The sequence below is a fragment of the Paroedura picta genome, chromosome 15 (genome assembly GCF_049243985.1).
Source record: "Paroedura picta isolate Pp20150507F chromosome 15, Ppicta_v3.0, whole genome shotgun sequence".
Taxonomy (NCBI): Eukaryota; Metazoa; Chordata; class Lepidosauria; order Squamata; family Gekkonidae; genus Paroedura; species Paroedura picta.
This window is the reverse complement of record NC_135383.1, coordinates 8,911,908-8,939,394: the sequence shown is the minus strand read 5'-3', so window position 1 is coordinate 8,939,394 and position 27,487 is coordinate 8,911,908. Positions and strand designations below refer to the sequence as shown.

The window sequence follows — 27,487 nt, the reverse complement described above, 5'->3', positions numbered from 1 at the left end:
CGCGAGGGTCTTGCAGTGCATGAGTCCGTTCCCTCCGCCTTACAGGTTCTATCCTGGCAAGGAATGTCTCCACGCGGTCATGTCCGCCACGGACCAGTCCTGCTTCAGACGTGGAGGAGGAAGACGAAGGGCTGATGGACGGAAGAGGGTGAGTGCAGGGAGACCAGCCTGGCCTCTGCTGAATGCAGGGCGAACTCTCAGCATCTAGAAAACTAGCGTCTCAGGGGGAGAAAATTCCAAAGATATCTTTCTTCCTGACGTGCTGGCTTTCGTGCGCAGGGAACTGTGTTTTCTAATAAATAAATAAATAAATAAAATGGGGATTCAAACGTCTTGAGCCCTACACCTACCCTGTCAAAAGCTCCAGAGTTCTGTAAATGTCTTTAAAACCCTCCGGGAGCTGATGGGAGGGCTCTTTCCTGCCTTGGACAAATGCTTCCGCTTGCCTCCTGCCAGTGATGGTGGAGAAGAGAGCGAATTGAGGGCATTTCTCTTTGTTTGTCTTTTGCAGGGAAAAGAAAAGCTCAGCCCTGAAACTGCCCAAAAAGAAAGCCAGGAGGCGACACACGGACGTAAGGCTGCAGCCGGGTCTCAGCTCCCCTCTGACTTTCTCCCTTCAGTCCTGGGAGAGTTGGGTCGGGAAGCCCCTGTGGGGCGGAGAGGGTGGGGAGAGCAGTGGGAACGGGCTTTAGGGCTTCAGTAGGGGGAAGGCCCACTGGGGCACTGGGCAGTGACTCAGAGAGCCCCAAAAGGCTAACCAAGGCCACTCTTTGGAGGCACGGCCTGCCCGTGCCAAAATCCATCTTGGCATTTCCACTGCAACAATTTAATAAGTGGAACCGGAGCCGAAATGGGAGAATCGATGCCAGTCCGAACAGTGAGTTGGACTCATGATTCGGTTTGGTCTCCGGCCTCTCTCCAGATGTCCATGGACTACAATTCCCATGAGCCCATGCCAGCAGGGCAGGGTCTCCCACTAGGGTGAGACTCCTCCCAGTCTGGATCCCGCCCTGTTTGCCACTGCCAGCCGGAGGGGGATGGGGAGGGGCGATTTGGCACGACAGTCTCGCTTCTGGCACAGAAGTGATGTCACCGCCCTGGGGCAACCCTCTAGGACTCATGTCAAAACCGGAAGTGATGTCATCGCATCGGGCCCGCTGCCCTGGGATTAACCCCAAACGCTGCATGAATCATGCCGTGTCACCCCCAGGGGGATGAGGTCACTTCTGTTTTCACACTGGCCGTGACGCTGTGCGTGGGTGTGAGGCTGGAGAGCTGGTCCTGGAGCCCCAGATTCTCCCGCCAGGGCACTGGGGAGGGCGTGGCGGCTCTAGGACGGCTGAGCTGATAAATGCCAATCTCCGCTTTGGGGCTGAGACGGGGTCCCCCTGTGCTGCTTTCTCTCCCAGGACCCCAGCAAGGAGTGCTTCACCTTGAAGTTCGATCTGAACGTGGACATTGAGACCGAGATTGTGCCCGCCATGAAGAAGAAGTCGCTGGGGTAAGCACATCGGAGTTGGGCTGGGCAGGGGGGCAGGGGGGGGCGTTTGGCACTGCAGTTGGCAGCCTCTGAGAAACAGCTGACGATTCCTCTTAAGACCGCTTCGGTGTTTGTGAGCTGCCTGGTCCAAAAAGGGGTGGTGCAGAATCCTGCCGAGTTGCCCAGGGAGCGTGAAGATGTTGTTGACTGACAGGTGAAATCCTGGATTGTCATAGCTCGGGTTGCCTGCTCCTGTACAGAACCTGCTGGGCAGAAAAAACCTACCTGCATACGTGCAACCAAGTCATTCCCCCAAAGGAACAGTACTTCCATTTGCAGAAGGCAAAGATTTCCATCGATTCCACGCTCCCACTTCAGACCCTCGCTTTGTCTGCTGACCTCCCCAGGAATAAAATTAAGGGAGTGGGTTTGAGGATGCTGTAGGAGGAGGAGGAAGTGGGGAAATCCTGCTCTGTGAAATCCAGGGGTGACAGGTGCCTGCTGCCATCCACCTTCGCGTTTCTGATTTTTTTCTCTTGTAGCAGCAGTGGCTGAATGCTCTCCATTGTGTCAGACTGCAGGCCCAGGGTCAGGCTGAAACAATGGCGCCATTCTGCCTGGCCTGCTGCCCATGCTAAGCCTCTGGGCATACTACTCTGTCGTTTCATCTGCCATCATCCATACTGCAAAAGAATACTTTATGCAGTGTACATTAATGTCCTCCAATCTATGTGATCTTTGATTGGATGCCCATTTAACACTCATGCCCAAGTGCCTGCATTGCAGCAGCTTAGCCATGCTACTTTGGGCCAGTACGAGGTGCTTTAGCTTCTGGAATCTTTCCTGCGCACCTGGTGGCATTGCATATGAGTGACCATCCATTGCTTCTGTGCCACGGCTGTGCCATTTATGGACTCTCTGTCCTTTCTTTCAATGCAGCGAAGGGCTGTTGCCTGTGTTTGAGAGGAAAGGCATCGACCTGTCGAAGGTGGACATTTACCTGGATCAGTCCAACACTCCTCTCTCACTCAACTTCGAAGCTTACCGGTTTGGGGGACACTATCTGCGTGTGAAAGGTAAGCACTGATGGGTTCTTGGCAATGGCGAGGAGACCTGTGTCTCACTCGCTTGGCGTTCAGCTCTCCGTATCCTATGCATTTTTTTCCCCCTGTAGGTGTGGCCTCCGGGATTCTTTGATCAGGGAGGTCAAGGGGAAGGAGGGGATTTGACCCACGGCTCAGGCATCGGGGGGATCTGTATGTGTGGAATGATCTAATGGGAGAAAGTGTTGCAATTTCATAATCCCTTAAAAAATGGGTTGGTGGGATCTTGGGGCCATAACCTGACTGCCCAGGAGACGGTTCCCAAGTGAGCAGGGGACTCTGTATGAACTTAAACATGAGCTGTTCGCTCACCTAGAAGGGGACCTTAACACTAGTGCATTCTAGCGCAGATGTATACTGTTTTTATACACGCTTGGCGGAAATATGCCGGAATTCCAGGTTCTTTGAAACTTTCCGTCAGCAATCAACTCATTATGTGTCAGGAGTGTGTGCTAGAGCAGGGGTAGTCAACCTGTGGTCCTCCAGATGTCCATGGACTACAATTCCCATGAGCCCCTGCCAGCATTGACTACTGCTGCGGTCACAGTAGTCACAGGTTGACTACCCCTGTGCTAGAGGAACATAGATCGGAAGGAGCCTTAGGGGCCATTCTGTTCAATACCGGAGCCTCTGCTAGGAGACTTCAACTGCAAGAGAGCCCGTTCACCTGTATCAGTGGCTTCCTTGCCAATTCACCTGTGACAATGGCTTCCAGGCACACAGCATCTGATGAGGATATTCCCCAGGACAGGGCCAGCTGCCCAGGGTTTGAGGACTCCCTTGCTGACCAGCCCCTAATCTCTTTCTTTCTTTCTTTCTTTCTTTCTTTCTTTCTTTCTTTCTTTCTTTCTTTCTTTCTTTCTTTCTTTCTTTCTTTCTTTCTTTCTTTCTTTCTTTCTTTCTTTCTTTCCTTCTTTCCTTCTTTCTTTCTTTCCTTCTTTCCTTCTTTCCTTCTTTCCTTCTTTCTTTCCTTCCTTCCTTCCTTCCTTCCTTCCTTCCTTCCTTCCTTCCTTCCTTCCTTCCTTCCCTTCCTTCCTTCCTTCCTTCCTTCCTTCCTTCCTTCCTTCCTTCCTTCCTTCCTTCCTTCCTTCCTCTCTCTTTTTGCCTTCCAGCCAAACCTGGGGATGAGCTCAAAGTGGAGCAGGCGGTGAAAGACTTCAAGTCCCTCAGCCTGCCCATCATGCACCCGTCCGGCATGGGCGCCTCCTTCCCCTGCACCCCCTCCCTGGACCGGCTAGAGCACCTGCCCCTTCGCAGGGAGAGCGCTGATATCCTGGTGAGTGGGGCGGGGCGGGCTGGGGTAGAGCCTCAGAGAAAGGGCTGCAGTTCAGGAAGGGGGGAGCGCCTTTGGGTGCTGCTGGGGGGGGGGTGTGCAACAAGCAGGGTGGGCCTCGTGCAGTGGCTGGTGACCGGATCGGCTGGTCCTCTCGGGGAAATCTCATTGTGAATGTTGGCGGGCAGCTGTTGGAAAGGTTTCCGGGTCTGGCTTGCTTGTTGATCTCCCTGACGCATCCTTCAGCAATAGTAAGGCGGCAGATTGCACCCACCCTCGATCCCTTGGATTGCGTGTGTGCAGGGAGCACGGCAGCAGAGCAATGACCTTGTGAACGCTGGAGGGAAATGATCCTCTTGCAATCCAGTAAGGGTTGGCGGATTGGCAAACAGGTGGCTTTAGGAGCTGAACGGAAAGAGATGGAAAGCAAGGGAGTGACCTAGGCCAGGCTCTTGCCCCAGAGCTTGCTTCATTGCCCAGGGGATTGTGGGAAGCAGGCAGGGCTGTGAAGATCCCCTGCTTGTATTGTTTGGGGCCAACCTGCGGCTGAGCTTCACGTAGTACCGTGTTATTCCCCCACCCCCTTGCCCGATCTTTGACCGTGGGTGGAACCTGCCTGCCCCCGATTCTCTGAGCCAAGCTGGAATCCCGGCTTCGCCTACCTGTTCCAAAGGTGAGCTGGAAAAACCTTGATCCGCCCATCCTGCTCTGCGGAAAACAGCTTCTCTCATGCTCCCTAGACGTAGACCTTCTAATGTGTTGGCGGGTCCTGGCCTTGTGCTTGGGGGAGTCTACCCGTGCCCGGGCTGCAGCCTGCCGGACGTTGACTCTTGAACTGGGGCTCTGGAAACCTCCTCCTCTGCTAGCCGTTAACACGACTGTGGCACGTTCTCCGACTGCTTGCCGAATAAGTTTCTGGAAGAGGGTAACTTTGGTCCCATGAGGAAGTGCTCTTACTCAGAAGAAGGGTGACGATTCGGCAGCGCGGCGTGAATCCTGTTGAATTCCAGAGGGGAGGTCGGGCAAGCCCTTGGTGGCCAGATGCCCACGATGCCCGCTGGAAAGCACGGCTCCCCCGTGTGTGAACCCCCGTCGAGACACCTCCAGAGACCCCGACGGCTGCCTGTAGCACCCGGATTTGTTGCCACCAGGGTGCAGCTGTATAATTCTCAGCTTGGCGGTCCTCCAGTCCCCCGAGAGGGGGTGATACCTGCGGGAGGACCATTCTGCCAGGACAAAGAGGCCTCAGGCGTGCAACCTCCTCTTTGGCTGAGCCACCAGTGGAAACCAGTGGCTCCGGGCCTCTTATACAGAGCTGCAGCGGACGGTGGTGCACTGGGGAGCCAGGGACGCGGGCCGAATGTGAGTGAGCTCTTCCTGGGTGAAGAGGCAGGGGGCAAGGGACCTCTGTGCCACAGCTGAGCGGTGAAATAAATCAGGGGAACGTTGGTCCTTGAAGGCTACAGCCTTCTACAGGCTCCTTGACCAGGGAGAGGGATGAGACAGAGAGACGGGGAAGGTTTAGCAAGACAGGACGGTCAAACTCTATCATCTGGCTCGCCTCACAGGGTTCTTGAGAGGTTAAAACAGAGGAGAAGAGATATAAGCCGCTTTTGGTCCCCTCTGGGGACAGACGAAGTGAATACCGACATTTTTACGGCTAATATATAGTACATGATTTTGCAGTCTGGATTTCTTCCAGAGCCGTGATAGAGAGAAGCACAAACAAGAATCTTACGACCCTTTAAAGATTTTATTATTACGCTTCTGTGGATGAGATCTAAAACGGGCTCTGCTTCACAAGAGCTTTACCTGCCGTAAATCTGTACTTTCAAGGTGCCCCGAGATGGCTTTTCCCCCATCCATCCTGGTTTATGGTGTTCCAGAAAGTACAAGAAGTCCCTCTCGGTTGTCAAGAGATTTTACCTCCCCCTTGCAATTTATAGAGACTTTATATTCCATCGTAAGCAATGCCTGTTTGTCTTTTATTCTTCCTTCACCACCTTTCCTCCCATTTCTGGCTTCGTCAAGGAACTGACTGAGCAGTAAAAAAGCAAATGAAAACCTTTAAAAAAAATCAACTAAATCTCTTCAAAATCTAGCAAACATGCTTGTGCACCTTCCCGTTCTGCATTTGAGTAAGTGTACAAACTGGCAACCAATTCCTAATCCCCCCCCCCCAAAAAAAATTCTGTCTCTGGATGTCCTTGAGCTCAGCTGTATAGAATCCACTGCTTTTGGGGCTGCTCCGCAGTCATATGTATCTTCAGGGGCTCACCTGAAGCAGCAGAACAATATGTATTTAAGGTATAACCATGCGCTTTGTCAGATGCAGTGGAACACAATATCCTCAGCCGTTACAATATAGCAGGGGTGGCGGAACGGTGGCTCTCCAGATGTCCACGGACTACAATTACCATGAGCCCCTGCTGGCTGGGAATCCCTGCTCCAGCCCTTCATTTCCTAAACGTCAGGTGAGGCCAAACCGTGGTTCTCCAGATGTCCACGGACTACAATTACCATGAGCCCCTGCTGGCTGGGAATCCCTGCTCCAGCCCTTCATTTCCTAAACGTCAGGTGAGGCCAAACCGTGGTTCTCCAGATGTCCACGGACTACAATTACCATGAGCCCCTGCTGGCAGGGGCTCATGGTAATTGTAGTCCGTGGACATCTGGAGAACCACGGTTTGGCCTCACCTGATGTTTAGGAAATGAAGGGCTGGAGCAGGGATTCCCAGCCAGGGGTCCATAGGGGGTTTGGAGCCCGTCCTCTCTTTCTTTAATGGCTTGGCCACAAGCTAGGGACCCAGTCCCTTTCCCTGGAACGTCAGCACAGCCGGCTTTTCTCTGTGACTTGCTGGGACCAGCTGCCACGCGGAGCATAACTGGTGCCAGCCCTTGACTTTGGCAACTGCCTCTGCTGCCCGGGCGTGACTCTGGAACGGGCCCAACGTAGACGGCAAAAATAAATATGCTTTTCTGTCGAACGTTGGAGCATGCCAAGTGCTTCACGGATGCCTGTTCGGCGATCCTGGCAACGGCCCTGCAAGGCCATTTTGGGGCCAAACGTGAGATGGACGAAGGGACATGCGGCTTTACCCGGAGAGGGATTCTAATGTGGAGTCTGCTGCCGGAGGATGTAATGTTGGCCAAAGTCATCAGCGGTTTTAAAAGGGGATTAGACTTATTCATGGAGAAGGGGTCTGTCAGTGGGTCACTAGAGAGAAACCCCCGCATTCACAGGTGCTAATCCTCTGGATCCCAGAGCCAGGAGGCAAACATCAGGTGAAGGCCTCGAACTCGGTGCCCTGTTGTCGGCCTTTCGGAGTGACCGACTGGCCACTGGGTCAGGCAGGATGCTGGACTAGAAGGACCACTGGCCATATCCAGCGAGGCTTTAATGAGAAATAGTGTCTGGTCAGTCTCTGCCAGTCTCAGCCAGTCTGGTGTAGAGGTTAGGAGTGTGGACTTCTAATGTCCTTCTCCTCCTCCTCCTCCTCCTCCTCCTTCTCCTTCTCCTTCTCTATCTTCTCCTCCTTCTCCTTCTCCTTCTTCTCCTTCTTCTTCCACCACCTTTTGAGTGCGCCGAACCGGGCCTGCCTAAATCCCCTCTCTTGAACAGCCTCTCATTTCTACCTAATAGTTTCATAATCTCTGCCCTTTCCCGTACTGGCACGAAGGGGGAGATGGACAGAGCTCGGCTCCTCTTCCTTTCCCACAAATCCCATCCCAGCCCCTGCCAAACAATGAAGGGGAGGGGGGTGGAAACAGGCAGGCGACAGCTGACGACGGAGCTTCGGCTGCCGTCCGGCCCCCGAGGGGCATTGTCTCCTTGTCAGCGGCTGCTCTCCCCTCACCCAAAGGCCAGACTAGCTGTCACCGATGCGGGGCTGTGCGTGGGGAGGTGACCCTGAGGATCCAGTTGTTTGTCCCAGCTGCTCCGCGGGGCCCAGGGCGGGGCAGGCCGAGGGGAAGCCTCTCCCCCTCCCATTCCTACGTCTGGGGCTAGCTGGGGATCTTCCACCATCCCTGCCTTCGGGCTGCCGGTCCAGGAAGAGCAGAGGCCTGCATCTTTCTTCAGAGGCTTGTGGAGCCTTTTGGCCGCAGAAGCAGCATCCCCACGTCTGTCGGCTTAGGTACCCGAATCTGCAGTTGTATGTTTTAATGACGGGAGGGCTTGTTACACGGAAAGGGGCCCTGGGCTGCAAGGGCTTTAGCAGCAGGTGCTGTCAACCAGTGCTTCCTTGGGAGACCGCTAAAGGAGTGAATTCTGCGCTTCCCTTCTCGAACAGGGCTCAGGATCTTTTGCAAAGCATTGGTTGGAGGGGCGGGGGGGGGGAGCAATGACCTTGGCTCTCTGTTCCCATGCTAGAGCTCCCACCTCCCTTTGCAGACACCTGTTTTCCTTTCTCAGAGGTTCTGTTTCCATGCTTGGCAGCTGATGCTTCTTGCGTCTTTCCTCTGGTCGCTCTGTTTGCAGCAAACCGTGTGGTGGGTCTTTTACGGTCGCCTGAGGTTTCCTTTATCTTTTTTTGCAGTGGAAACCAACGGAATGGATCAATGAAGCTGGGTCCCTTTTGGGCCCAGTGTAATTGCGAAGAAAGATTCTGGGGAAGAGGGAAGAGCGTTTGGCAGGCGAAAGGAAAAGGTGTCGGGGGGTGTGCGTGTTAATCTTAGAAGGGGAGGAGTTCATATTTGGTATTGTGAGTCTGCTGCAACCTTTCTTCCCTGATAACTTGCAGAAGCAAAAAAGAAAGTTCATTCTCTCTGTCTCTCTCTCTCTCTGTCTCTCTCTGTTTCTCTCTGTTTCTGTCTCTGTCTGTCTGTCTGTCTGTCTGTCTGTCTGTCTGTCTCTCTCTCTCTGTGGGTTCCTGCTTTATGGGTGAAACCAGGGTTTTTTAAACAAGCATGCAACACGAGACAAAATGTGCAGTTCTGGGGGAGGGAAATGTGCAGTTCTGAAAGAACATTTGTGCAGTTAAAAATTTCAGGTCTTTGTTAGCAGACGCAGCTGTGATCTGTGTGAAAAGCCAAGTGACTCATCTCAGGCTGTTATCTGACTCGAATAAGGTTGCCAACTGCCTGGAGAAGGGGTGTGTGTGTGAGATGCCCTGGTTTTTTAACAAAAGGTTTCAGTAGAAGTTACGTTCCAAGTCCCTTTCCTCTCCCCACAACAGACACCCCGTGAGCGAAGTGAGGCTGAGAGAGCCCTGAGATTACTGAAGAAGAAGAGTTGGTTCTTACATGCTGCTTTGCTCTACCCCAAAGAGTCTCAAAGCAACTTACAATCGCCCTCCCTTTCCTCTCCCCACTACAGACACCCTGTGAGGTGGGTGAGGCTGAGAGAGCCCTGATATTACTCAAGAAGAAGAGTTGGTTCTTATATGCCGCTTTTCTCTACCCGAAGGAGTCTCAAAGCGGCTTACAGTCGTCTTCCCTTTCCTCTCCCCACAACAGACACCCTGTGAGGTGGGTGAGGCTGAGAGAGCCCTGATATTACTCAAGAAGAAGAGTTGGTTCTTATATGCTGCTTTTCTCTACCCGAAGGAGTCTCAAAGTGGCTTACAATCTCCTTCCTTTTCCTCTCCCCAGTCCAGAAAGAGCGGGTTCCCGGCACCCGTGCTTATCCTCCTGCGGCTTCAGGTTTGCTTCAGTTTGAAAACCTGCCCAAGGCAGGAAATATGATTTTGGGTCCCTTTCCTGGGAAGGGAGAAAGCCTCACTCGGCTCCCTCGTACAACCACTCTTGCCTGCTGTCAGCCGTGCGGGCTGCAAAAAGCTGATTCCGGAGGTGATGCTCCTCCGGGGTCCTTCATACCAGTCCGAGTGCCCTCCTGCCAGGTGGGTGAGTGGGAGAGCTTGCTGCCCGGGCAGACTCCTCTTTCTGAGAAGCATGCCTCCTCCCCCATCCCCCCTTGCTCAGGAATGCTTCATCTCCAGGGTGTCCTTCAAGACCTTCTCAGCAATGCAATCAATGTGAATAAAGGGGAAGTTGTAAGGGGGGGGGGAGCCCTTCCAGCAGACTGTTGACTCAAGACCGGCTCTCCCCCTCTGCCTGCCAGCCGGACTGCTGGAGACAGCCAGGCTGTGGGGCCCTTCTGCCTTTGTTCTCCAAGTGTCGTCCCAGGGCCAGCGAGCACAGCGTGGGCTCAGGTAAGTCTGGGAGAAGCCAGCCTTCCGTTTCCCAAATTGCGGATCGCGGAGCCTCTGGAAGTGGGTCGCGGCCGGCCCTGCCCTTTTCATTGCTCCCTTTTGCATTTTGGAAACCAAGAGGTGACCCTGGAAACAGTATTTTCTGTGTTGTATGTTTAGCGGGTTTTTTCTTCTTCTTCTTCTTCACTGCGTGGACCCGTTCCTCAAATAAAGCACGACCGGATGGTTGTGAGAGTGAGAATCTTAGAGTCTCAGGAGGGATTAGAGGGGGAAATGGAGGAGAGGGTGGTCAAAGGCTGAGATGGAACCTCCCTGTGCAAAGCCTGTGTGGGTCAGAATGCCGTCTGCTTGGGGTTCATCGTGGGGGCAGCCACACCCTTGGTACAAGGCTTGCAGGCTCTCCCAAAACAGGTGGTTAGCCACTGTAGAAAAGGGGAGGCCGAACGGGATGGGTGCCGAGGTCGTCATTTGCCCAGGGTGCCAAAGAATCTTGCGTCGGACTGTGCCATGTCCACTTGGCCTTGCGGGCTGCCGATGATCAGCCTGCCGTTTTGATATATTTATTTCCTTCGCTATGTCCCCCATTCCTGGAATTAAACCCAAACAAATGGGCGACCGTATTAAAAGATCCCGTTATTCCTGTTTGGTCCTGGAATCCATCAGATACCTTTATTACGCTGTATACAAATTTGCAGCTCCTCCTCTGCCTATCTGTAGGGACTGGCGACTTGCGTATCTGAAGAAGTGTGCATGCACACAGACGCTTTACTCCTTGTATAAATCTCTGTTGGTCTTGGAACTTTGTGCCTCCTAGTGGTGACTTGTCTTTATTATGATGGAAATAGCCTATTTTCTTGAGTGGCATGGGCGGCCAAACTGTGGCTCTCCAGATGTCCGTGGACTGCAATTCCCATGAGCCCCTGCCACTTCATCAGGAAGATATCTGTCCCACAAGAGCTCATATTGAACTAAATTGTGTTAATTTTTAGGGTGCTGCCAGGTTTTGGTTTTATTTAACTGAAAATCCTGTAATTAGCTGACAGCTCTAATTTAAATGTGTTGAAAAGAAAATGAAAATGCCTCTCCAGGCGTTACGGGGTACACGTGTTGGGTTTGGGGTCCTCATCCCTTTAACAACCATTTGTGACTTTCAGGTTCTTCTTGGTCCTCCTGCATTGGGTGCCCAGCTGTGGCCGCAGGGCCCAGTTGCTGTTATACAGTTCACAGAGTGCAGCCTCTAAATGCCTGGGGTCCATGCAGGGAAGGGCAAAGGGATTTAACCCTTTGACTTCCACTCGTTTTTGCAAAGCAAACTCAGTTCTCCTGCTCTGTGATTAGCATTGGAAGGGAGACCAGTTGCGTTTTTGAAGGACGCATTTTCCCACCCTTTAAAACACTCAACTTAGCAGGGGTGGGGAGTAACAAAATCAAGGAGGAGGGGCTGTGTGGTTTCACACACACACACACACACACACACACACACACACACACGTACATTCCTTGCAGGCTTGCACAATTCTGCAGTTTGCCTTTGGGGCTCTCAGGGTTCATGTGAGAGGCAAGGCAAGAACGACCCAGTGACTGGACTTGGAAACCTCCGTGAATTAAAGAAAGATTGTCGTCTTCCCTCTAAATTCCCACCCACGTTATCTGTAGAGCACCTGGCAGCTCTGGAGAAAGAGAAGCCTCCAGAGGTCTTCTCGGGCCAAGAATAGCAAGGCCGTGCACAGATTAGCCGAACAGCTAAGGGATTTGCACTCCTCTGCCCAGCTCAGGCGCTGTGGCTCCCATTCCATTGCAAGTGGGACGAGGTGCAAGATATGTTTCTTTGCGTTTTCCTTCAGTTCTCCTTCCTCCTCAAGGTACATGCGGCTGTCACGTCTGGGTGGGTGGGATGGCCTACAGGTAAAGGGAAAGCCCTTTACCTCCCATCACCTGAAAACGCCACGCTTGACGTTCCTTTCCGTGTTTCTCACCTCTCTCGTGTTCCCGGTTTTGCCCCGCAGGCCCCTGGACGGCAGAGGAAAAACATGAACGAATTTTTGGGCGACGCCAGCATCCCGAACCAGGACCCCTTGCAGCACATGGGCAGTTCCTTGTCCAGCAACGGCATCGATACCTGGAAGAACCGGGCTGCCAGCCGGTTCAGCGGTTTCTTCGGTTCGGGCAACAGCGCCGGCCCCTTTGCACGGGTACGTCCGTGGCCTTCCTGGTGCCTGGTTGTCTGCAGTGGCAAACACCGTACTTGGTCCGCCATCACTGCAGGGAGGATGCTTGCAGATAAAGGCTATTTGTCCAGGAAAGTTGATAGGCTCCTGACCTGGAGGGGACAGTCACCAGATCCTAAGGAAGATGCAGGGTTCCTATTAAAGTAAATGCTTGGAGGGAGGAGGATTTGGGGAGATACAACCCGTCATTTGCGCCTTCTGCTCTCTTCTGTGCAATGGTGGAAAAGGTTTGGGGAAGAGTCCCACTGTCCTCTGTCACCTTTGGCTGCCATTTCTCGAGGGGGTTGGTGCCAGAGGGCTGGTGGCCAATTTCTCAGGCCCATTTCTGGTGGGGGCCCATTTCTCAGGCCCATTTCTGGTGGGGGCCCATTTCTCAGGCCTATTTCTGGTGGTGGCCGAATTTCCAGGCCCATTTCTGGTGGTGGCCCATTTCTCAGGCCCATTTCTGGTGGCGGCCCATTTCTCAGGCCCATTTCTGGTGGTGGCCCATTTCTCAGGCCCATTTCTGGTGGTGGCCCATTTCTCAGGCCCATTTCTGGTGGTGGCCCATTTCTCAGGCCTCTCCGTGCCCTTTCAGGAGATGGACAAGCTGGAGCAGCTGGAAAGCAAACTGCACAGCTACAGTCTCTTCGGCCTGCCAAAATTTCCGCAGCAGCTCCGCTTCGACCAGGACTCCTGGGAGGGGGAGGACGACGATGACGCCGGCCTGTGCCTGGAAGACAGCTGGCAGGAGATCATCGAGGGCACCGAGGTGAGGGCACGAGCGGCATCCCTCAAGGGGCACAGGATGCCATCTGCCGTCATTCGGGGTAGGGTTAGTCCCGTAGATTTTTTGCCAGGCGAAAGTCTGGTTCTCTTTGCGGGTCAGTTCTCAGAGCGGGTGACGCTGGGGTGCTCGGCTTCGGGGGCTTCGGGGCAACATTTTTGTTTTGGGGGCTTGGGGGTAGGGGGTGTGCATCTGCATCACCCCACAAGGACGGAAGATGGGCCTCGGCTGAGAAAACAGACTCTTCCCTCTCCGTTCCAGGCGCTGACCCGCCGGCAGTGTCACCAGCAGGAGGCGATCTGGGAGCTGCTGCACACGGAAGCTTCGTACATCAAGAAGCTGAAAGTCATCACAGACGTGAGTCGCGGCCCTAGGTTGATTCCCTGCTCCTCCACAGGCAGGGTGGCCTTGGGGTAGTCACGGTCCCGTTAGAGCTGTTCTCATGGAGCAGTTCTGTCAGAGCTCCCTCGGCCCCGTACTTACCTCAAAGAGTGTCCATTGTAGGGAAAGGAAGGGAAGGTGGTCGGAAGCTGCTTTGAAACCCCTTCAGGTATTGAAAAGCGGGATATGAAAACGAACCTTCCCTTCCACAAAGCTTATTTAGGGAGGCCACTTGAGTTTTAGGGAAGGAAAGTCTTGGCAGGTTTCATCTTTCTGGGCCTGAGTTTGAATGCAGCCTCTTTTGTCTCTGTCTTTCCGCAGCTCTTCCTCTGCTGTCTTTTGAACCTGCAGGAGTCGGGGCTGCTGGGTGAGGTGAGGACTTCACTATGTCTGCTCTCTGGTTGAAAGTACACCGGCCATTCACACAATAAGGACATTCATAACTTGCTTTAAATTGGGCTCTGGTTGTTACAACGCTGCCCCCTCCCCTTCATCCCAAATCTTGGGAACTTGAATCTTTACAAAACGGCTGCGCAGGTTGTGTTTGAAACCTTGGAGAGTCAGTGCTGTCAGCTTGGCCCTCCCTCACAGGGTTCTTGTGAGGACAAAATGGAGGAGAGGAGAATGGTCCTCATTGAGGCGAAACGCAGGACATGACTAACTCAACAACCAACAATACTGTTCCTGCGAGCTGTGACAGAACTCGGATTATGTTTGTGGTGCCTGTCTTATTTTCGTTTTATTGTTTTCATCTTTGCCCCACTTTTCCTTCGAAGGGGGGCGTGGATGGCTCTCCCCTTCTCTGTTTTATCCCCCACGGCATCCTTCTGAGGTGACTTTCACCGGTCCCCAAGTGAGTTCTGTGACCGTCACGGATCCATACCTGGGTCTCTTAAATTCTGCAACTACTGTTCCACCCTGCCTTTTCAGGTTAGGGAGGTGTGACTCTATCTCCCAGCATGCTTTGTGCTCCACGGAGGAGATGGCGTCCTCAGTTCAGCTCAGAGGTGCTTCCCACCCCCCAGTCGGGGACAGTATTACCATGAGACAGAGGAAAGCCTGATTTCTTACCAGGCACTGAGGGAGCACATCAGATCCCCTAGCTGTGGCTCGGTCGGCCTCTGGGGTTTCGTATCGCAGTGCCAGAGCCCTCTCGCCTGTTCTCAGAAAGTGGTCTGGTTTCACTTCGTCATATTCTGCCTGGAAACACTTTTGAGATTATGAATGGTTTGAAGAAGTGCCTAGACCACATTTTCCGCAGTGCGGGCGCCTTAGGAGACGGCATTTGGCTGGAGGCGGGCGGTGTTTCTTGAAGCGTTTTGTTTTTGAAGAGAATTGAAAGTGGTTCTGAGCGAGCGTGTGTTTGTTTGTTTATGTGTCCCTAATGCCAGGTCTGGTTAAACAGGTTGGGCAGGCGTTTGAAGACGAAACCTGCACCACCTATTGGAGCGCAGTTTAACGAAAGATAAAAAGCCTGTGTGTTGTACAGATTTCATTCTTGGCTGTCTCCAGTCTAAATTTCTGCATTTGTATAAATTCACATGCACACGCGCACACACCCCATGGTGCAAATGCCTCATTCGGATCTTGCAGGTGTTGTTGGGGAACTGCTTGCCATTAACCCACACACCCTTCGGGGGTCGTGGCTCTGGAACTTCACCCAGGGAGGGTGGGAAAAGCTGCCTGGTGAAGACCTAGGGAGAAAAAAACACTCCCCCATTAAGATTTATTATTATTTTATACTTGTTCTCCTGAGACTCAGGTCTGATTACATCACGATAAATCACATATAAAATTAAAATGTACAGATAAAATATAAAAATGACCAGAGTAACACAATTAATATTAAAAGGAGGAGAGAGAGGGTAGCGGAGTCGTACTAGACCCAGCTGGCATATATGGTGGGGCTTTGACAGGGAGACCATCATGATTCAGACGTTGTTTTGGGCCTGAACCGTAGGCCCAGCCGAACAGCTCCCTTTTACGAGCCTCAAAATTCTCATGCATAATTCGAGAACAGGAATGATTCTCCTGCGTGTGAGTCTCCGCTAATTCTGGTTAGTCTTAATTTTTTGGCTCTGCTGTTTATCCTTTCGGAAAGCAGAGCATTCATTCAATAGTCATTCTCATGTTTTGCCACTCGTAGTTTGTCGTATTTTTTTACCCACACGGCATGGCCCATTCATTCTGTGTCTCCCGTCCGGAGATTGGCAACCCTACCCTCCCTTTGCTCCCCTCCCAGGTGGACGCTGAGCGGCTCTTCAGCAACATCCAGGAGATCATCCAGCTGCACCGGACGCTCTGGAGAACCGTCATGGCCCCCGTCTTGCAGAAGGCCAGGGCAAGCCGGGCTCTTCTAGACCCCAACGACTTCTTCAAGGGCTTCAAGATGGTGGGTGAGAGAGCCTTGCTAGCGGGGGTGCTGTTGGCATATGGGGTCTTGGAAAGGAAACAGGGGGTCTGACTTCCCTGGAAACCCCACTGTCGACATGCAGGAGTTGCGCCTCTGTGGGAGACGGGGGGGGGGGAATCTGTCCATGCTCAGAGATGTTCTTTTCTTTGTTGACATGGCCACACTCAAATGTTAGTGCTGAAAACCTGCTGGAGGAGGCAAAGCAAGACAGGCAGGAGGTTAAAGGTGGCGTCAGCGGAGAGAACCGGAAGGGGCTGCCCAAGGATGGCTTAGTCCCAGTCCAAAATATGATGGAGAAGTCAAGCCACAGGCAGAAGATTTCCTGCAGCAGGAGTGGCTTCTTGGCTTCTTGGTCCCCTGACCTTTGCTTAGCTACTAGCTGTGATACTCGTTGACTTCTGTAACACCAGTTGGCCTTCCTTGGTGAATGGTGGTGCTGAAGAACAGTGGAATCCAGCCCAGTAGCTCTCTCTCTCTCTCCCAGCAAGCTGCCGTAGTGATGCAGAGAGCAAGGGCTTTCTCCCCCATGGTCAGAATGCCAGTTTTGAGATGTTTGACTTTTGTACATCCAGCCTGACTCAGCTAGAACAAACCCACCCTCACCGATCTGTTCGCTCCCTGGGTTGATAACGTCACAGGCGCTAGCCACAGGCACCCTGCCCTGGCCCTTAGCTCTGCCGCCTCTTTCTCTTGCAGTTTGGCTCCCTCTTCAAACCCTACATCCGGTACTGCATGGAAGAGGAAGGCTGTATGGAATACATGCGCAACTTGCTCCGCGACAACGAACTCTTCCGCATCTACGTAACGGTAAGGGCGGGCAGGGCAGGATACCACTACATCCCCTTCCCTAATGCTTGCTATTTTTTTTTAAATGTGTTTCAGCCCCTGTGCTGGAAAATTAGAGCAATGGACTTATGGAAGCAAATGAACCGCTGTTGGCCCTTTGTGTCACCTGACCTTGACTGAGCTGCTATCAATAATTAAGATTAAGATTAAGATTAAGATTAAGATTAAGATTAAGATTAAGATTAAGACATTGAATTTGTTCCCCGCCACTCTCGGTAAGCCAGTTTATGGCAGGTTACAGAACAAAAACTCCACAATAGAATTAAATTCCTATTAAAACCCCAATTAAAATTTCAAATTACATTAACATTGTCCTTAACACTATTTCGCTCCCTTATATATTTGGGAAACAGCCTCCTGGGAGGAGACTGTCCAGGGCCCTGTCCGTGCAGGTCCACCCTGATTGGCCCTCCCCCTCCAGCTCCCACCCTCCCTCCTTGCCTGCTAGAAGCCTTGTGGCTGGGCCTCCATTGTCGCCCGCGAGGAGAGAGGCAGTGACAGGGCTTTGTGGCTGGCAGGTACGCTTCTGCTGGGAGGGCGCCGGGGGGGGGGGGAGAGTTTGCAGCCTCCCTGTGGGCCACAAAGCCCTCTCGCCGCTGGCAGGTGGGGGCCTTTCCACCCTCACGCCCTCCTGCCTGCCACCCCTTTCAAAGCCCATTATTAAAATGAGCTTTGATACTAGAAGAAGAAGAAGAAGAGTTGGTTCTTATATGCCGCTTTTCCCTACCCGAAGGAGGCCCAAAGCGGCTTACAGCCGCCTTCCCATTCCTCTCCCATGTTCACTAGTAAATATAATAATAGTCACCCATTTTGACATGGGTGATATTATGATTTTGTCCTGTTTTGTTATCCTGGCCATGCCCCCTTTTGGCTGTTGCTGAGCCTGCCCCTTTGTTACCCCCAGTGGGCCGAGAAACACAAGCAGTGCAACCGGCTGAAGCTGAGCGACATGCTGGTGAAGCCCCACCAGCGCCTCACCAAGTACCCGCTGCTGCTCAAGTCTGTGCTGAAGAAGACGGAAGAGCCCCACGTCCGGGAGGCCATCGTCACTATGGTAACTGGCCGTGGGCAGGGCCATGGGGAGGGAGGGGAGAGGGCTGCATGAGGAAGAGGTTTGGGGTGCGTGTGTACTCCATCCCCCTCCCAAAACGGTATATTCTGCACCCTGCAAAAATGATGCGCGTTCCGCAGATTTGCATCCTTTGCTCCGGGGAGAGACCCGAAACCAATTCCCTTTGCAAGAGGGTGCTGGGGTGACTTCTCTCATCTCTGCCCATGCATTTTGAAGGGCTAGAAACGTCTTTCCCTACACCGGCGACCCCAAATCCTTTAACTGCAGAGGCTGCTGGGCAGGAATGCCAGTCCCCAGTGGGACCGGGGGATCCCCTGGAATTTCAGCTCATCTCCACACTTGTGATCAGTTCCCCTGGAGAAAGTGGCTGCTTCGGACGTCAGACTCCCTCCCTAGCAGTATACTCCTCTCAGTTCCCTCCCCGTCCCAAATCCCACCCCCTCCCAGGTCCACCCTTAATCTCCAGATATTTCCCAGCCTGGAGGGGGCGACCCTGGGCCAGGGATTGAACCTGCGACCTTCCACGTACAAACCAAGCGCTCTGCCCTTAAGCCACAGCCCCTCCTTAGCACTACACTGAATGCCAGCCCAGTATTAAGCTGTGGGCGGAGGGTCTAGCCGAAATCCACGGGAAGAGACGGCAGCTTGGGAACCTGCCCTTCCTTGCTCCGGTGCTTGTCCCTACAGGATTCAGGTTTCCTCTTTCCCTCCATCCAGATCAACTCCGTGGAGCGCTTCATCAACCACGTCAACTCCCGCATGCGCCAGCGGCAGGAGCAGCAGCGCCTGGCCGCCATCATCGGCCGCATCGACGCCTACGAGGTGGTGGAAGGCAGCACCGACGAAGTGGACAAGGTGGGGGGAGGCAGAGGGGGCCCGGCGTCGGGGTTTACGGGCTGCCGCTCCCTGTCTGTTTGCCTCGCCCGTCTGAACCCGTTGTTTTGTGCTCCGTCCCCAGATCCTGAAGGAGTTCTTGCGTTTGGACCTGACCACCCCCATCCCGGGGACGTCCCCCGAGGAGACGCGCCAGCTTCTGCTGGAGGGGAGCCTTAAAATGAAAGAAGGCAAAGACAGCAAGGTTCGGACCTAGTGCGATTTTGCCGGGCTCTTGGTCTGATTTGCAGTGTGCCCTGTCTGGAATGTACCACTGTAGGGGGGGTAGGACTGTTTCCTGCACATATTTATTTAGGCACTTAATTTACACCCTGCTTTTGTCTTCAGCAGGGATCCATAGTAACTTGCATTACTCTCCTCTCCTCCTTTATTCTCCTCTTCCTCCTGTGAGGTCATTTAGGCTAAGGGAGGGGGCCAAGACCACCCAGCGAGCTTCCGTAGCAAAATGGGGAATTTTTGCTTGTGTGTTTCAGAGATAGACTCCTCTGCCAGCAATGTGAAGCGATACCGCCCCAGGGTTTGTTCCCACTGAGTCTACAGGCTTTCCCATTCCTTTGCCAGTCTATCGTATCTTAATCCCAAGCTGTCCTTCAATAACCTGAAAGCAGGGTCCCTCCTTAGCCCCTCCTCTGTTTTATCCTCACAACGTTCTTGTGAGATAGGATAGGCTGCAAGGACGTCCCGTAGGAAGCTTGGTGGCTGAGCGGGGGAGTCGAGTTCCGATTTTCCCCAGTTCTCTTCTGACACCGTTCAGGGTCTCACAGCTCGTGGCCTTGTTTTTGGGTGTCGGCCCTGCCTCCTCTAGATGGACGTCTACTGTTTCCTGTTCACGGACCTCTTCCTCATCACCAAGCCAGTGAAGAAGGCGGAACGCACCAAGGTCATTCGCCAGCCGTTGCTCGTTGACCGGGTGGTGTGCCGGGACCTCAAGGACCCTGGTGAGAATTGTGTGCATGTGCGCGTGTGTGTTGGGAGAAGAAGTGTCTCCTTTCGACCGCCCAGATTTGCACAGGCAGGTCATATCTGTGCCATGATTCCTCCGTAGGTGTATACCACCCTCCTGGCAAGCTGGCTCTGGGCCGTGTTCAATATCACATTCACAAACCATATTGGGTTAAAATGATTTAAACATTTTGAAATCACTTAAAAGCAGCATCTAGATCTAGCAACAAGCACCATTGTGCTTTTATTCTCTCACGTTGATTTTTTTTTGGGGGGGGGAGAGGGAGCATTAGATGTTATGAGGTCACTGCCCCCAGCCAAAAGCTTGGCTTGCGGAACTGAACCACGCCGACTGATACGCCTGTGTTCGACTCCTTTTATAGCTATGTTTTCTTTGTGTTTTTAGAGCTGTATTTTTATTTCTGTGTTTTTTTTACCGCCTGTGATTGTTCTTATAGTTTGTCTGTTGTTTGTCTACACGTAAAGGCTACGATGCTAGAAAAAAAAATGTCAACTAACCATCCCACAAAATTGAGGCTGCAAACTGGGTTTTAGATTTGTCTTGCGTTCCTCCCCCTTCAGCTTTTGCCTGTTGCTGCATTTGGAGCATAGTGCTCAGGTGTTTGGGGGAAGAGTTGAAACAGAACTGTGGCCCAGAAGGAGAGGGAACTTAAGGTCCCCCCCTCCATGTCCCTTGCCTGAAATTCCCCCAGGGGGCACTGTTTGCCCTGCTTGGAGAGATCTTACTGTACATAAGAGCAGTACACCAGGACCTATTCTGCACACAATAGATAATGCCCTTTCAGTGCACTTTAAAAGTAGATTTTCCTGTTCTGCACAGGAAAATCCAGCTGCCAAAGCATATTGAAAGTGCATTATCCTATGTGTGCGGAATGGGCCGTGGTTTCACCTCCCCTATTGTTGCAAGTCAGGAAAACCCCTTTGCCTTCATGTGATTGTTTGGATCCAAATCATCCCCTGTGTCCCGGGAACACAGGGCCAAATTTACTCTCAATCTACCAGTCAAAAACAGCCAAATATTTATTGTGGTCTCCAACCAAATACAGTACAATACAGAGAAAGAAAACCTTGTATATCCAAGGACAGTCTCAGTGACAGTAAATCTGGACAAAACTTTTGATGGACAGCTGTTTAGATAATTAAATCAAAATAAGGACAAAGATAAAACACACTGACCATCCACTAGTAGTTTGGGGGAGAGATTAGGGAACGAGAAGCAGGACTGAGTGGCTCTGACACAAGGGGCCAACGTCATCTGTAGCATTTAATAAAAGCTTTGGAATGTTTAAAGCCCTTCACCGCATCACTCGGCCATCCTCACAACAACCCTACAAGGCAGGCCAGTTTGATTATTATCTCTGCGCCCCTGATCAGCAGGGCCCAGGGAGGAGAGGAGAGAACCGTAATAGATTCAGTGGCTTTCTGTACTCAAGCTGCATCATAGCCCTGCCTGAGCTCTAGATTTGCTGCTTCTACCTGTGACTTGCTTTCTGGAAATGCAGCTCCTAAGGTCAGACGTGCTAATGTGCATCCCCTCCTGGACAGGCTCCTTCCTGCTCATCTATCTCAATGAGTTCCGGAGTGCCGTGTGCGCCTACACCTTCCAGGCCAGTGGGCAGTCCTTGTGCCGAAGCTGGATTGAAGCGATTTACAACGCCCAGGTAGGTTTGGGGGAGAACCGAGTGGTGACCTAACCACTAAACGAATACCGCAGCAAGATTCTGGTGGGCTGCCTTGTTGGTCTGAAGCTGCAGGACAAAATTCGAGTCCAGGAGCACCTATAAGCCCAACCAAGTTTTATTCCGGCCATAAGCTTTCATGTGCCAGTCCATACAGAGAGGTAGAAGGTGAGCAGGGAAGTAGCGTCCAGCCTAAGAGCGTCTGACAGATGCAAGGAGCAGACTGGAAGAACCAGCTTAGTTCTTACGGTCACCATGTGTTTGGGTTAAATCCTGGGCGAGAAACCTAGTGAAGGAAAAAAATATATCAAAATTGGAGGTTGGCGGGCAGGTGTACCCTTCTTAATCGTGGAATGCTGAGGTTAATTAACAGAGACCGTGCTATCACGCACCTCTGAAGTGTGGTGATAACCTTTCAGCATCCTCTCTTCTGTGGTGGACGGTTGGCTGTGCATTAAGTCTTCTCTATCCCCCAAACCAGAGAAATACATTCCGGTCTGACCATTCCAAGCTAGACTGCAGTCTGCTATTCATTACATTAGAATCTACTATTCTGCATGAGAAGCCTGGGGGAGGGGGGCGGGCAGGCTCCAGTCGATAAACGCAGATCAGTGGCTTCAAAAATCTCCCTGCCCCGGTACATCTACCACCAAGAAATCCTTTTGGTTCGGGCGTCTTTTTCCTTCAAATGTTCTCAGACGACATTTCCCTATTGAGATGGGATCCTCCTTGTGGCACAGATGCTTCTTTCAGGGGAGTCTCATTTACCCTCCCCGGGAGACTCCCCCCTTTTGGGCGCTGGGCCTGAGATATTGCGTTGGGCTCACTGGAGCAGGGCAGCCCCGATAATCAGCAAGAACCTACGGGTTGCCTGCCAGGGGTTGGGGGAGGGATGATGACAAACCTTCTGCTTTCTCCCATCTCTGGAGCATCCCTGAGACTTACCAGAGCTATGTTGTGCCCCTTCCCCTGCTACAGAACTTGCTGCAACGCCTGCGTCTGCAGGAGCACCAGCGCAGCCAGCAACTGCAGAGCCTGGAAGAGGAGGAGGAAGAGGAGGAGGAAGGCGAGAGTGGCACTTCCGAAGCCAGCTCTCCCACGATACTCCGGAAGAGCACCAACAGCTTGGACTCGCAGCAGTGGTGAGTCTGCGGGGGAGCGTCTGGCCGGCGGATCTCTGCATGAGTCCCTGCTCAGCTCCCAGCTATAATCGTCTCTTGTCTCTACCCTGGATAGAGCAGCCATTCTGCGCTCAAGCACTGTACATCTATGAGCCAGCTTGGTGTGGTGGTTAGGAGTGCGGACATCTAATCTGGCAAGCCGGGTTTGATTCCCCGCTCCCCCACATGCAACCAGCTGGGTGACCTTGGGCTAGTCACAGCACTGATAAAGCTGTTCTGACTGAGTAGTAATATCAGGGCTCTCTCAGCCTCACCTCCCTCACAGGGTGTCTGTTGTGGGGAGAGGAAAGGGAAGGCGATTGTAAGCTGCTTTGAGACTCCTTCGGGTAGAGAAAAGCGGCATAGAAGAACCAACTCTTCTCCATTTTCTGTGCCACTAAAGGCAACTTGAACTTGAACTAGTACTTTTCAAAGCTTAATTCTTTACTTATTTATTGACTTCCACCCTCCCATTCCCCAAAAGGGCTCAAGGCGGCTTCCTCGGGCACCTTGCAAACCGACTGGCAACCCCAGAGCTCTCACCCCCTTTCCGTTGCAGCCTCTCCGACGGCTCCACCGAGACCATCTCGGTTGTCGTGGTCGACGCCAGCGAGGGACCCCCTTCCCCGGATTTCGAGATCGGCCCGTTCAGCTCTCAGTCGGACGAGGCCTCCATCAGCACCACGGCGTCCTCCGTCACCCCGACCATGGAGCTGTGTGAGCCCCTCCCCGCCAGCACCCCCCACTACCTGAACCCCGAGCCGGGTGCCTGCCGCTCGGCCTCCATCGACAGCGCCTACGGGACCCTCTCGCCCACCTCGATCCAGGAGTTCGCGGAGCAGCAGCGACGGCGGCGGCCAGAGACTGCGGAAGAGGAGGAGGGGGAGGGGGAGGGGGAGGAGGACTGTGCCGCCCTCCCTTCGCAGCGGGCCGGCTCCCCGAAGCTCCGTCGACGGACGCCCGTGCAGCTGCTGCCCGCCAAGACCAAGGTGCTGAAATCCAAGTCGGAGGCCAACCTCTTGCAGCTGGCCCCGTCCTTCCTGGCGCTGCAGCTGTGTCAAAGCCGCAGCCTCTCCGAACTGTGCCCGGACGTGTGCCTCGCGGGCTCTCCGAGGACTAGCAGACCCCGGAGCCGGCGTGGCAGCAAAGCGGCCGGCGAGGGCGCCCGCAGCAGCAGCAGCAACAGCAGCGCCTCGGAGCTGTCCGAGAGCGAGGAGTCGCCGTCGTCCGGGCCCCGTGTCTCTCCGGCACCGGCCGGCTCCTCCGAAGGGCTGCCGCCACCGCCTTGCCGGCTGACGGGCGAGCTCCAAGGGGAGGAACTCTCCGCCGCCTGCCGGACTCTTTCGGATTCGCAGGCGATCCAGCACCGGAAACTGACGCTGGCCCAGCTCTACCGGATCCGCACGACGCTGCTGCTCAACTCCACCCTCACGGCCTCGTGAGTGCTCGCCGGGGCGGGAGGGAAACAGGGAGGGGGAGTCCTGTTATGGCAGGGGTGGAGGTGCTGGATGTATTACACTGCAGAGTGCACCAGGGGCAGGCGTTTCAAATGCATTTGTGGCTGCGATTGCCAGTTCACAACCGGTTGAGCTGTCCGGTGCCATTAGACCTCCTGGTGTTTTGCAAAATTGCAGGCAATCTCGGCTGCTCCTGCATGCATCCCCCAGCTCCAGGCATTGCCCAACTCTTCCCTCTGCATCCCTGTGCAGCACAGTTTGCATCTAAGGACAGGCCGGAGAATGGCAAGGATTGGGAGGGGGGAGGGATGAGAGTGGCCTTGCCTCCCAGTGCATTGTGGGATATTAAAGCGAACAGAAGCATCCCAAGTTCTGGCTTAGCTCCGTCCTAAGTATTACAGAAATCCTGCAGGTCCTTTCTGTTGTCCACACCTGTCCAATCTGGTCGCCGTCCCGTCCTCCCTTCAACAAGCTCAGAGTAGCCAGCCCTTTCGGCTTTCCCTCCGGCGTTTTGTCTTTGCTTTAACAAAGGAAGACTTACAAGCAAAGCTCAGCGACTGAGCAATCCCTTCCTAGTTCAATGTTACAAACTCTGTATATGCTTCAATTTTTTGGGGTAGAGACATGTATTTCAAAACAGGGGTACAGCCAGTTTGGTGCAGTGGTTAGGAGTGCGGACTTCTAATCTGGCATGCCCGGTTTGATTCTGCACTCCCTCACATGCAGCCACCTGGGTGACCTTGGGCTTGCCACAGCACTGATAAAGCTGTTCTGACCGAGCAGTTCTGGCGGGGCTCTCTCAGCCTCACCCACCTCACAGGGTGTCTGTTGTGGGGAGAGGAAAGGGAAGGCGACTGTAAGCCGCTTTGAGCCTCCCTCGGGTAGAGAAAAGCGGCATATAAGAACCAACTCGATGTCTCCCTTTGTCTGTCTCTTGCAGGGAGGTGTGAACGCACTGGAGGAAGGAAGAAGAGACGAGGGACACTGGTGCGAGCGCCAAGATCTCCACGTATCTTCAAACTATGTAGCGTCACGAGCTTCGGGCGCTGGGCAGCTTCCTCTGCTCCTCGTTGAGCGCCGGGCAGCGCAACGGCATTCTGGGAGCGGGTCGTGGGCCCGTCGTCCCCCCAGCTTGGTCGCTGTGCCTGCACAGAGGACCGGGGGGGGGAGCATGCGCATCCATGCCAGCTGAGTGTGTCCGTGTGTGCGTCAGTGTACAGGGTCTGTGTGTCCATGGCAGTTGTGCATTGTGGCTCGGGCATGAACGTGTGGAAGACGGCGGGATCACGGAGGCGAGAGCAGTACGTGCCTCTGCGTGACCCCAGCAGAACACAAATGCTGTCCAGGGACCGGTCAGCTGCATCCTCCTATAGGCGCTGCCTTCTGAGGCATCATCTGGACAGACAACAAGGACTTTGTGGGGCAGGGTGGGGTGGGACGCGGGGGTCTCTTTGAAACGATGCACTTTGGAAGGCTAACTCGTCCAGCCTCCGGATGAGCGACTGTCTTGAGATCTTTCTCTGCCTGGGACGGAAAGCCCCGACTGCCCCCTCTCCCAATTTACGCAGGGCACGGTTCCGCAGGGGAGGGGGAGGTTACCTACGCCATGAATGAGGGCTGTTCCAGAGCACATCCCCAGCACCCCCACCCCACCCCACCTGCATTGGATCTGCCTGCCTTCCCCTCCAATGAAATCCCAGACCTTCCGCTTGGGATGGCCCCTCTTGTGGTTGGGCCGTTCCAAACAACAGTCAAAGCCAGGAGGATTTGGGAGTGAGACTGCCGTTGTCTGCAGGTGAGGCTCAAGGCCAGGGGTTCCCATTGGGTTCCGGCTTTTTCCCCTGACCTGTCCAGAACTGCTGCTCTTCGTACCTTTTGCAGGATACCTTTCAGGGTGATCCTTGGGAGGTGAGCCTCTGTGGAGTAGAGGGAACCGGGATGTTGAGGGAGAGAGGAGAGGTGGAGGGTCTGTGCCCGCCAGGGTTTAGGGTGGGAAGAGAGGGGCTGATGGGGCAGCACAGGGCTGCCCGCTGGCAACAAGGAATGGGTGCAGGAAGATTATTGGCAGGTGGATGGATTGGGGATGGGGAGCCATTGGGCGGGGGTGGTCCCCAGGGGCAGTTGGGGGCCAGGGAGAGGATGCACGCCACAGGCAACACAGAGAACAGGTCAATGCCGGGAATGCTCAAAGCAGTCCTTGCAGCAGAGAGCTGGAGATGTCCTGACTTAGGCATCACAGTGCATTTCACTCTGGCAAGCAGGGTAACCGGAACTGCTCGGGAAGTGCTTCTGAGAAAGAATCATCCTTTTTTGACCGGCATCCCCCTGTGCTGAATGTCCCTGAGGCATCCTTGGAGCAGACAGAGGATCCGCCCTCTCTTTTACCAGCCAGGGGACACACTTGCACCAGAAGGACTGCGGGGGAGATGGGGGGGGTCTCTCAGCTGCCATAGACCTGCACCTTCCTCCGTGGGTGTAAATAGACCCCCTCCTGCTTAATTAGGGAGGGAACTCTAGCGTGGCAGCCACCCTGCCTATTCAATCTGTCCTTGGTGGAGAACAGCGGGGAACGGAGGAAAAGGGGCATTCCCAAGGCACCCCTGCCCCACCTAGCTCTCTGCGAAGAAAAGTTAGCTGGCTGGTGTATTTTGTGTGTTGAAAGTTGGATATTTATTAAGCTTAACTTTGAACCCCGTCCCTTCAATGTGTATTCTCTCGCTGGGGGAGATGAAGTATTAATAGTCCCTTTTTATTGCTCTGTGTATTGATGTTTGCCCCCCCCCCTTTCCGCTCCCAGATCTGCCTTCCTGGTGGGGGTGGGTGGGGGTTTCTTGGGTTCTTTGGTCCATCTAATGCTTGCTCTGTGCTGTCAGCATCAAGGACAAAAACCATTAAACATAGACCAGATCACCCAATCAGAGCTTTCTGTCTTCCTTTTGTTTTGAGGGGGGGGGAGTTGCTGCCTGTGCATAAGCCTCTCTGGAGGGTCACCCAAGAGGAGAAACAGAGATCTGAACTTCCGCTCCCAAGCAGCCTCCATTCCAAATTTGCTGTGACCTTTCTCAAAACACTGCAGCCAAAGGTGTTTTGGACACCGAAAAGTTGTGGGAAAACTGGGGTGGGACACAGAAGTTCCCCCATGCCGCGGGGGAGATAGCTACTCCTTGATAGCATCTAAGCCGAGCCGACCAACTCCTGCACAAGTGATCTACGTTCAGCGTGGTATAGTGGTTCAGAGCAGTGGACGCTTATTGGATTCCCCTCTCCTCCCCGTGCAGCCAGCTGGGTGATCTTGGACCCATCATGCTTTTCTTAGTGCTGTTCTCACAGAGAAGTTCTCTGAGAGCTCTCTAAGCCCCACCTCCCCCACAGGGTGTTGTAGGAAAGGGAACGGATTTGTAAGCCGCTTTGAGACTCCTTTGGGGAATGAAAAGTGGGGTATAAAAAAAACAGCTCCTCTGCTTCTTCAAAAATCCCTGTTCCTGTAGGGGGGAGACCCTGCCGTGTTTATTCAGAAGTGATTCCCATCCAGTGACAATTCTGCTTTTCTCCCTGCGACCGGCACACAGAAATTCTGTTTCCTTTGAAGCCGATTTGACGGATCTCAATAGAGCATGGCT

The 27,487-nt window shown here is 53.6% G+C and overlaps 1 protein-coding gene across 7 annotated transcripts in view; it reads left to right on the top strand.

Annotated features, from left to right (window-relative positions):
- Window positions 1-26,776, top strand: part of PLEKHG5 (pleckstrin homology and RhoGEF domain containing G5) — a 68,103-nt gene extending 41,327 nt beyond the window's left edge. For 5 of the 7 annotated variants that reach the window (XM_077312760.1, XM_077312758.1, XM_077312764.1 and 2 more), the window contains 19 exons: window positions 46-148; window positions 512-572; window positions 1,410-1,501; window positions 2,420-2,556; window positions 3,696-3,859; window positions 12,015-12,200; window positions 12,814-12,987; window positions 13,264-13,359; window positions 13,705-13,755; window positions 15,626-15,775; window positions 16,493-16,603; window positions 17,547-17,696; window positions 18,432-18,569; window positions 18,673-18,792; window positions 19,414-19,546; window positions 21,117-21,232; window positions 22,229-22,392; window positions 22,895-23,848; window positions 24,808-26,776. In XM_077312760.1, the coding sequence (XP_077168875.1) occupies window positions 46-148; window positions 512-572; window positions 1,410-1,501; window positions 2,420-2,556; window positions 3,696-3,859; window positions 12,015-12,200; window positions 12,814-12,987; window positions 13,264-13,359; window positions 13,705-13,755; window positions 15,626-15,775; window positions 16,493-16,603; window positions 17,547-17,696; window positions 18,432-18,569; window positions 18,673-18,792; window positions 19,414-19,546; window positions 21,117-21,232; window positions 22,229-22,392; window positions 22,895-23,848; window positions 24,808-24,817 (3,110 nt within the window). In that variant the 3' untranslated portion in view covers window positions 24,818-26,776. Of the gene's footprint in view, window positions 1-45; window positions 149-511; window positions 573-1,409; window positions 1,502-2,419; window positions 2,557-3,695; window positions 3,860-12,014; window positions 12,201-12,813; window positions 12,988-13,263; window positions 13,360-13,704; window positions 13,756-15,625; window positions 15,776-16,492; window positions 16,604-17,546; window positions 17,697-18,431; window positions 18,570-18,672; window positions 18,793-19,413; window positions 19,547-21,116; window positions 21,233-22,228; window positions 22,393-22,894; window positions 23,853-24,807 lie in introns of those variants that run through there. The other 2 variants (XM_077312761.1, XM_077312763.1) reach the window with 2 other exon arrangements.
- The last annotated feature ends 711 nt before the right edge of the window (window positions 26,777-27,487 follow it).